Source organism: Vipera ursinii (assembly GCF_947247035.1).
Source record: "Vipera ursinii genome assembly, chromosome: 1".
Lineage (NCBI taxonomy): Eukaryota > Metazoa > Chordata > Lepidosauria > Squamata > Viperidae > Vipera > Vipera ursinii.
Genome location: NC_139512.1, coordinates 131588494 through 131598455, shown reverse-complemented (window position 1 = coordinate 131598455; position 9962 = coordinate 131588494). Strand labels below are relative to the sequence as shown.

At 38.4% G+C, this 9962-nt stretch overlaps 1 protein-coding gene across 1 annotated transcript; it reads left to right on the top strand.

Moving 5' to 3' along the window:
- Nucleotides 1–7276, top strand: DBI (diazepam binding inhibitor, acyl-CoA binding protein). Its single transcript, XM_083348401.1, has 4 exons — nt 1–216; nt 1427–1544; nt 6388–6450; nt 6984–7276. The coding sequence occupies exons 1-4, from the start codon at nt 208–210 to the stop codon at nt 7058–7060; spliced, it is 267 nt and encodes an 88-aa protein (XP_083204527.1). The 5' UTR covers nt 1–207; the 3' UTR covers nt 7061–7276.
- Nucleotides 7277–9962: the final 2686 nt, after the last annotated feature.

Genomic DNA, 9962 nt, shown 5'->3' with positions numbered 1-9962 from the left:
ATCAGCTCCATTGGAGAGACGCGATTGAATGAAGGCGGCGGAATTCTCCGCCCCGCCCCTGTGATTGGTCGGCATCCCCTGGGCTGATGAGTGAAATAGTGGCGCTGGCAAAGCGAAGAAGCTGGGAAAAGGAAAGCGGGTTTTGAAGGCGTTTCAGCGGGCTTCGGTCTTTCGTTCCTGTCTAGGACCTCTGAATACCTTGCCATTATGACGCAGGTGAGTTCTGATTACCCTCCTGGGACGAAAGAGCCCAAAGCATCTTGCTTCCTTTTGCATTAAGTCTCTTGAATGGGTCTTTTGTCTTGTATTCGTGGGTGGGGGGAGGAAATACGGACGTGCCTTCTGTCTGCCTCCTCCCCCATTTTCTTTCTTTTCTTTCTCCGCAAAAGAAATATTTTTTTTTTTTTTGCTAAACTAAACCTCGTAGGGCAGGCCAAATCCCAATCATTTCTCCGGTTTCGTACGGCTGGCGACTGGCCCCAGCCAAGCCCCGGGGGAATTGTCCCTGCAGGTTTCTCGGAAGTGCTTTCCCATTTGCGAGAGTAAGAAGAAGAATGGTTTGAAATGGGTTAGAAAACCTATTCAGGGAAAAGCAACGACCTTAAGTTTTGGCCGGCAGCTGAAGTGCGTTCAAAACCCCTGCAAAAAAAGCAAGCTTCTCATCCTGGCGGCGGGGGAGAAAGGCGGCAAATAAGTTCTTTGTTTCCAATGCATCAGTGAAACAATTGGCAATTGTGGCTACAGCTGAACCCTGAAGTGGTGGTGTTTGCCAGTGTAACGTCTTTTGATACTATAGGTCAGCGTTTCCCAACCTTAGGAACTTGAAGATGCGTGGACTTCAACTCCCAGAATTCCCCAGCCAGCATAGCTGGCTGGGGAATTCTGGGAGTTGAAGTCCACGCATCTTCAAGTTCCTAAGGTTGGGAAACGCTGCTATAGGTAACAGTGTTTAATGGAAGGGACTTGTAGAAACGAATAAGACTTGCAGGGGATAGATAGACCCAATTACAATTCTGAAAGCTCAGCTGCCAGGCGTTGTAACCTTATTTCGCAACCTTTCACAACTCGTATCGCACTTTTGAGCTCTGTAGGCTTTGTTCAAGCAAACACTCATTACCCGTGTAGGTTGAAAATAGAGCGCTCTGTGTGTAAGCATCCCGTAATCCAAGTTGAAATCAGTGACCTGTGCATTGCCTTAAGTGTGCTGTAGTTAGGTAAAACTGAAGAGCGTTATTAAAAATGACAATTCTTGTGTTGAATGCAATTGAGAATGGCCAACTTTCACCCATGGGAGCACTAACCCTTTTTCTTTTTTTTTTTTACTGAAAAGTTTTAAAATATATTTTAAAAACATAAACTCCCTCCTTCCCCCCCCACTTACCCTCCCTCTTACTAACCCTTTTTCTTATTGCATCTACTGAAATAGGCAGAGTTTGATAAAGCAGCTGAAGAAGTTAAGAAGCTGAAGTCATCACCATCAGATCAGGAAATGCTGGATCTCTACAGCCACTTTAAGCAAGTTACAGTTGGAGATGTAAATACAGGTAAGAACTAGTAACTATATGTGCACAAGGTTGCAGTATTTCAAATAAACCTAGGAGTCCAGCCTCCTCAATTGAGCAAAAAAATTTCAGAATTGATATGAACAGAACTATTTCCACAAAACCAATGTACGAAAAATACAAATGAATATTCAGCTGAAGTCGAGATCTGGCTCATTTAGCTATACACTCTTAACTATTAAAGTGCAAGTAGAATAGTTATACTCATAACAGTCCTGCTAATAGTTCAACTTGACTTCCAAGTTGAGAATTCCTTATTTGGTCAAAGAGATGAAAACCATTTTACCATGCCTAAAAGATCCTTAAACTGACAGTACTAAAAGCATAATTGATAATATGTGGTATTAAACATCAATGACTCATCACTCCCTGTAACATTAAAATTAATTCCTTGGTGAAATATATCCCCAAATATATATTTAAATTGTGCTTCATTTATTCCCATCTTGTGTCTAAAACCTTGAGGTATCTTTGATCAAGCAGAGATTTGAACTTGCTCCCTAATCCAACATGCCAGCCACTACATCCTGTATGACATAGTCACAACTATAACTGAATGTTATAGTTCATTCATATACTTCCCTATTATATGTTCATTCATATACTTCCCTATTATTAGATTTATATTGTGTCTTTATTTTATGCAACTCAGAGTAGGAAGATAATATTCCAGGACCTAATTTTCCATGCAACAGCAACTCCGTGAAGGAGACTGGATTTAAAGTGTGGGTGGCCCAAAGTCAGCCAGCTGGCTTTCATGCCAGAAGGAAACTAGAACTCACAATGTCTCCTGGTTTCTAGCCCAGCACTTTAATTATGACACCAAACTTTCTATAACATTACTGGTCACAATGATTGCCGTGGTCCTTTAATACCCTGGTATTGCTCAGGGTAGCCATCTTTCTTTTGATGTCCTTGGACATCATCTAGAATTTCCCAGCCAATATGTTTCTGTGTTGCTTCTGAGAATCTGACTGAGATTGCAAACAGTGTGATACTACAGTGCATCTTGGGATTCTTGATCTACTCATTTTAGCTATTCCTCATAAAGCAATAGAGGCCAAGTAAGGTGGAACTTGTGGTTAGTGCCTCAAGCAATATTGTACAAGCAGACCTAGCATTTTTTGATCCTTAGGAAGATTCCATGTTCCAAGCAAGATAGACAATTAGAGAAAGGAATTAAAGCATTGCATAACTATGACATTTGCCTTATTGCCAAAACTTTTTAGCCAACATGCTATTTAAGTAACTTGTGCAAGGACCATCACACTTGAGGCTTCTTCTGCTTGATGGGGATTAATTAAAATGACTACACCAAGAATCTTGGCACATATCATGGAACTGTTCCAGAGTAGGAGTTGGGGGAATTGCAGTTTCAACTTCTAAAATTATGGTGGTTATGCAGCCTTCTTTTCCACTGAACTTTCGTTTATAGAATGGGTAAATTGAAAAATTGTAAGCTAGTTTTCTTGACCTATTTTGCATGAATTGTGATAAAAGAAATGATTATAGAAGCCAGGCCATGTTAGTGCATGAAGTGTTTGATTTTGAAATTGCTAGGAAACGAGTCAAAATAACAGAAGTTTGATTTTAGTTGCAATAGAACATAATGTTATAACAGACAAATGGTAGAAAATACAAGGTTTGTTTTTCATGACTGTGCCTAGCTTTATATTTTATGAAGAGGACAATCTGGTGTCTTGATAGAAGATGGGAAAATATTTACCAGTAATAACATTCAATTAACATCTTATAATTAACTAAGGTTATATATCTGTATAACTACAGACCTGCATGATTATGTGTCAGGAAGGCTATCTAAAAAACAACTAAAGTTAGGTAAAATGAGCTATAAGCATCTGTTTCATAAAACCTTTAAACTGGAATAAGCGTAGTGAACTCCAGATTTCTTGGCCTTTATAAGCCATCTTCCTTGATCAGCATAGCCAATGGTTGTGACCTAATTTATGTAAATGATACCAGATTCTCTGTGTCTGCTTCAAGATCTTCTGTGCAAGAAAGGTAAGTTGCTGTAAGAGAATTTTTTTTAAAAAAAACTTAGTCTAACAGTCCTATTTAAAAAATCATGAGAATGCACTTATGTTAATCATGAGAATTGAGCCCGGAGGCAATTCTTTATCATAAACCATAAACCATTTCACTCACTGTCTGCTATTATGTACTCGCCTACTTAAAGGATTGGCCTATTGTGTAACTGATCCAAACTTTAGAGGAGTTTAAAATATTGCCCCTCTTTTATACTTAGATGCTCTTTATGGTTTTGAATAATTTTGCTTATTCATATAAGAAAGGAAGTATAAGGGCAGCTGGGAGATCAAAACAATGAGACATGGAAGCCTCTTCCCTAATATAGTTGCAACTATACTGAGGCTGTTGGACATTTGAGGGGGATGTAAAACTCCTGCTGAGCATTGCTGGCATCTCTGCTGGGGAAGCCAGGGACAGTAGCTCAATTTTTCTCTGGGTTAGTGCTGCCAATTAGAGCTCAAGGTCATCCATTCTGCCTGGCAAGCAGCGGATTTTTTTTCAGACGGTCTCATTGCCAACTTTGAGAATTGAAGTTTTAAAGTGACAGATTATTTGTTGCTTAGGCAAATAGTTTAGGCATAGAACAGATCTCCAAAATATGTTTCATGTGAGATAAGTACACAATCCCTGCTTCTTTTGTTCTGGTGACCTGTTGGAACAAAAATGCCGAAAATGGACAGATTGTCAAGGAAGGGAGACTATTCTGCTCAGATAACTATCTCACCAGGCCAAAGCAGACACCATTTATTGAGAAACAATCAGAGTTTCACAAAACGTCTTAAAAGGAAAAGTTTTGTATGAATGTACACAGCAATATTTTCATGCACATGCTTTGATTTTATAAAGGTTTCAGACTCGGTGTATCATTCAGGCTGGGTGTGGTGTTATATCCCTTTCACTTGGATTATTATGCATAGCTGTATTGATGAATACTTGGTTGGGGTTAGCCTGGAATCTAAAAGACTATTCATGTTGAGTGCACACAGCACACTGAGTCTAGAACAGGGGTGTCAAAACTTGCCGCGTCACACGACATGTCATGACATATTGCGACTTTTTTCCCTTTGCCCGAGCTGGGGTGGGCGCAGCTTCCACGTGACACATCCGGCCTGCAGGCCAGCAGTTTGACACCCCTGGTCTAGTCTCAGGTAAAGCAAGCCCAGCAAAGGGTTAAAATGGCACTCCATTTAAAACTCAGCATAAACATGCAAATGTGACTAGAAAGTTCCACAGAGGTTGCCTAGAAAAAGGGGTGCCATCTTTTATCCTCACAATAGCTCTAAGGATCCAAGAACCAAATGTCAGATTAATTTGAATTATGGAAATACAATTGCAAATGCAATTAGTTGTATACTAGTTACAAGTATAATATAGAGCACAATCTTTTCTCTAGAAGAAGATGCGGTTTTAATATGAATACTTTTAGAATAGAGTCTATTTCTGCCTTTCATTAATAGAGGAGCTACTTGCTAGAACCAAATATCTCTCAAAATTGGGGATATGTTCGTTACTTATTTGTTTTATATCTTGCCATTCCATTCATAGGGATGATAAAGGAGGCAAACAGACATAAAATAAAGCAAATTGTTCTTGGAAATTTCCAAAGTTACTCTGGAAGGTGCAGGAATAAATTTATAAGTACAATACTTGAGTATGAAAGGCAGGTTATTTCATATGGAGGTAAACGTTTGTTTTTAATGGTGGATTTATACTCTATCATTTCACACAAAGTGTACCTTTTAATGGGGTATATAAATAGTTGACTTGCAACTGCTTGAAGTTACGATGGACCCCCGAAAGCTACTTGCAACCAGATTCCAAAGTTCCAATGTTGCAAGCACACACAGTGTCATGTGACTGTACTTCAGGCACTGGGCAACTGGTCCACATTTGCAGTGCTCCGTGGTCACATGACCATGATTTACAAAGTTTTGCTGGAAACAAGTGTTTACAAAAAGTGTGTCATAGCAAACAATGGATTCACTTAACAACTGCTGCAAAGGTCCTAAAACTGGACCCAGTCTCATGTTGAATGCTTTACAAATGTTATGATTTACAACCATAATTGCCAGGCTCAAAACAATACAGTAATATGTCAAGAATTACCTGTAAAGCCTGTTTTCAAATCTTTGTGACCTAATCTGCAGCAGAGAAATCTGACTTCTGCATGAGTGTACATGTCGATAGGCATGTTAAACTGAATGATGCAAGCAAAGCTTGTTCATATGTATGCCAAGATCTCCATTGTACATATTCATGGTAGCTGGTTTTCAGGCTATATAGAAAACTACTTCTTCAACAACTATACTAAGTTGACTAGGTGGAAAAAGATTACAATTAGCACCATTTCTTCTGTGGTTTTCTAGTAAATGTCATGGATCACTAAATAGTAATTGTCCCACTCTGGCACGATGTTAAGTTAGAAAAGCTACATTTTTTTTAGTAAACTACAAGAACTTATCAATCCTATTGCAATCAAACACTTTTAGTGTTGTGGCTGGTCATTAATATCTGTTTAAAAATGTACTTTTATTCTCTCAGTAAGCAAGATTAAATAGTTTGGCATATAAAATAGAAACAGGACAGACAGCCTTACATTTTTTTTATTTCAAAACTGTCTGATTACAGGGTTGTTGTTGTTGTTGTTGTTTAAAAAAACCCTCTTACATAGCCTGTAAAATTAATGCAAGTTGTTTTTGCTCATGTGAAGTCTCCTCAAAGCTGTGATTTGTACTACAAGCACATCTAAGAGCCATGTGAAAATGTTTTGTTTCAGAACGCCCTGGAATGTTTGATTTAAAAGGCAAAGCCAAGTGGGACGCCTGGAGTACATTAAAAGGTAGGCTTTGGCAAATGAAAATGACAAATGTGACTTGAGACTTAAAAGTACCAATTCTAACCAAATCTTCAGCCTGCAAATGAAAACAATGTCATCTCCTACAAGTGATTTGTTGGTGGCACGAAAGGCTATTAACCTTTGCATGTACTTCATTTGCACAAGGAGGTCATTAAAATTCAGTGCCTATCTAAAAATTCTTGAAGAAATAAGAGGATAGAAATCCCTTACCTTAGCCAATGTTGTTCTCTAGGCAAAGTCTGCATTTAGAACAGTTTTTTGTTAATCTCCTGTATAATTTCAGGTTACAGAAGCACTGGCTATCACTGTTTCTTCATAGGCATAACAAATAAAGTCACTTATCTTTACGCAATAAAGAGGCAGACTGGAATCATTGCTTACACAAGAACTCCCCAATTAGGTTGTCTCAAGTTTGTTGCAGAAGGGAGAAATTGGAGTAGAAAATAAACAGGAATTGCCAATATTTTCATACTACGTTTCTATTCACCCAGCAAAATCTTTTTTTTCCCCTTCAGGTATGTCCAAAGAAGATGCAATCAAAGTATATATAGCCAAAGTTAATGAGCTGAAGGACAAATATGGAATGCAATGAACTCCTGCCTGAATGGAAACATGCTTTACTAACAATGTGGATACTTAAATTGTATAGTACACAATACTGCCAACAGTTCCAAACATTTGCCACTTCTGAATAGCAGTGTAAATTTTCTTCTAATGGTTTATAGAATAAAAATTACCCAGTCAGTGTTCAACTGATTGGTAACAACAGCTTCTTCTGCTTGTTACTCATTAAAGCGCTAGGTGTGAGTTTCCCATTACCAAAAATGGCTGTATTCATTATAACATGTAGAGATAATCAGGGTTTACTGGAAAATCTAAGAAGGGTTGGTTCACATTGTATGCTTATTCACAAGTACCGGTAGACAAGCCACATTTTAGTATTGTGTGTTGCATGAGGCAGCCCCTGATTTGCCTGTTTCCTCCTTTGGGAACCTGCTATGGGGGCTTTTTCAGCAACTCAGCAACAATTAAAATGTAGCCTGCCTGCTCCCCACTTATGCAGACTGCTTGCCTAGGGTTTGGGGAAGACGGATAACTGCACCCCTCCAATTTTAAGATACCCTCCTAGATCTAAGACTCTCCCATACCAATTACCATGTTAGCATGTAATCCTAAACCATATGAAAACTGAACCAGTGACAGATTTACTATACATCTGCTGGTTTCTTTGCAAACAGGATTATTAACTGGATTTTTTTTTTAAAAATGCATGGTTTGATTAGGATGGCCTGTAAACCAGATCCAAGCCAGAGGAAGAAGCTCATCCTTAGGTTGCGCAACATACTATACAGGTTTATTAGAAATGTCTGTTAGTTTGCACAGTCAATGCTAAGAAGAGTGACCATATCATTTATCCTACAAACTGGGTCTCTTGTCCTGAAACATGGAGAACTAGCGGAAATCAATGGCTCAGGTGTTCAAGGTGAGCAAAAGTAAGCTGTAGGAGGAAGAAGGCAGATACTTCACAAAAGAAGAAAAAGGTTGCTCAGGGCTCATCTTGTCCATACATACACTGATTAAAAAAGAAGAAATGCATGACTTGGACCAATAGATTTGCTCCACTAGTGAACTTTTTTTTCTTGAATTCAATCATGTCTGATTCTCAGAGACTGCCTGAACAAGTACCTACAGTTTTCTCAGCAAGGTTTTTCAGAATAGTTTGCTATTGCCTCCTTCCTAGGGCTGAGAGAAAGTGACTGGCAGAAAGTCACCAGGCTAGCTTTACATCCAAGAGAGAGTTGGAGCTCAGTCTCTCAGTTGCTAGCCTGGTGCTTTAACCACTACACCAAACTGGCTTTCCAAACTTACTATTAATAATACTTAATTTTAAAAAATGAATCCAGATCAAACACTTAACTGGGCACGACACCAACACAATTGAAGTTAACCAGGACTTTCCTAGACAAACTAAGTCATCATTATTGCTTAGCATGATTCACTAGTCTAGCACTGTGAATTTCAAATTGCTTCTATTCCTTGCCACTTAATGGCAAATGGTATTCTGTTGAAACCTTATGTCGATGTCAGGCTTGAGTAATATAAAAAGTAAAGTTGTAACCTTAACATTTATCAGATTAAAACTTTTATTGTTGATTTGTCTCTTCCCAAAGGCAACCTTCATATTTAATTGTGACAGGTTTGCTGACTGCAGTGGCAACTGACATTATCTGCTGCCTTTGCACTAAATGTCAAAGCTGCAAGCTGACACTGGCTGTGTTATTCTATACAGTAAATGCAAAAAAGCCCATCCAAAAAGGGCTATAGAAATAACCTCTTTTGCAATATTGAGTTGGAGACAGTCCATCATGTGCATTATTAGTCTTAATAGATCTTCAGTTCTACCCATGCACTATGTAGATTCCTTACTGAATATATCAGAATTGGTAGGATTTGTCCACATACCGGTATTGGGGCACAAGGCATTACGAAAATGTGTTGCATGAGACTAGACGTAGGCTGAAACATGCAACATATTGAGCCACAAATTGCTCAACTGCATTTCAGCCTACTATGTTGCATGAATATGGCTTGCCATGTTAGCTGATTTGTGAAGTATGTTAAGCAAAGCTATTACATTGTGTTAATTGACATGATACATGAACATAGTCATATGTTCCTGAACAGATTTTAGGCTAGAAAATAACACAGGGCTGAATTAAAATAGGGAAATGTAGAAAGACACATTTGGCTAGACTATAAAATATTTTCATCTTGCCAATTTGCTATCAGCCTTATATAATTGTATATTGTATATAATAGGTACAACAATGACCTACAAAAATGAAATCCAAAGATTAACAGTTTAAAAACAATCTTGCCAGCAGAGGGAGCCAGTTCTCTTTGAATACAGAACCAACATAAATTGAGCTGTATCTTTTTCATCCTGGTTCAAGCTATAGTAGCAAAAATTTTAAAGGACAATTGAAGTACCTAAGAGTGCAGTAATTGAAATAATCCTCCATAGGAAGAATTGGCAATATATTTTGTTTTTTAACTCTAGCTCAGAAACCAACCGTTGATTATTTAATATAAAAGATTAGCTTTGCCTTCTAGAGCAGGGGTTCCCATCTTGGCAATTTTTAGACATGTAAACTTCAACTCCCAGAATCCTCCAGCTGGCGTGACTTTGGACCATTATCTCTCTCAGCCCAACCCATCTCATGTGATGCTTGTGGTATGGAAAATAAGAGGAGTATTAGGCACTGTATGTTTACCTCCTTGTATTTCTTACAAAGGAAGAAAGGCAGGATTAAAATCTAACAAATAACCAACCAGAATAGGAAACCTTGCTTTTAATGCAGTTGGGAAGCTAAGCAGAGTTAATATCAGGCAAAGTTAATATTTAGATGGGGGAACCATCAGACAATACCAAGGTGGTAGGAGTTTTAAAAAGAGATGAAACTTTCCAGCTACTAAGTTGAGGGGGGGGGGGA

Bases quoted from the DNA above. Each gene is read 5' to 3' on its own strand.
- DBI (XM_083348401.1), top strand. The intron at 1,545-6,387 runs GTAAGAACTAGT...GTTTTGTTTCAG, and splicing joins AGTTGGAGATGTAAATACAG to AACGCCCTGGAATGTTTGAT. The intron at 6,451-6,983 runs GTAGGCTTTGGC...TTTCCCCTTCAG, and splicing joins CGCCTGGAGTACATTAAAAG to GTATGTCCAAAGAAGATGCA.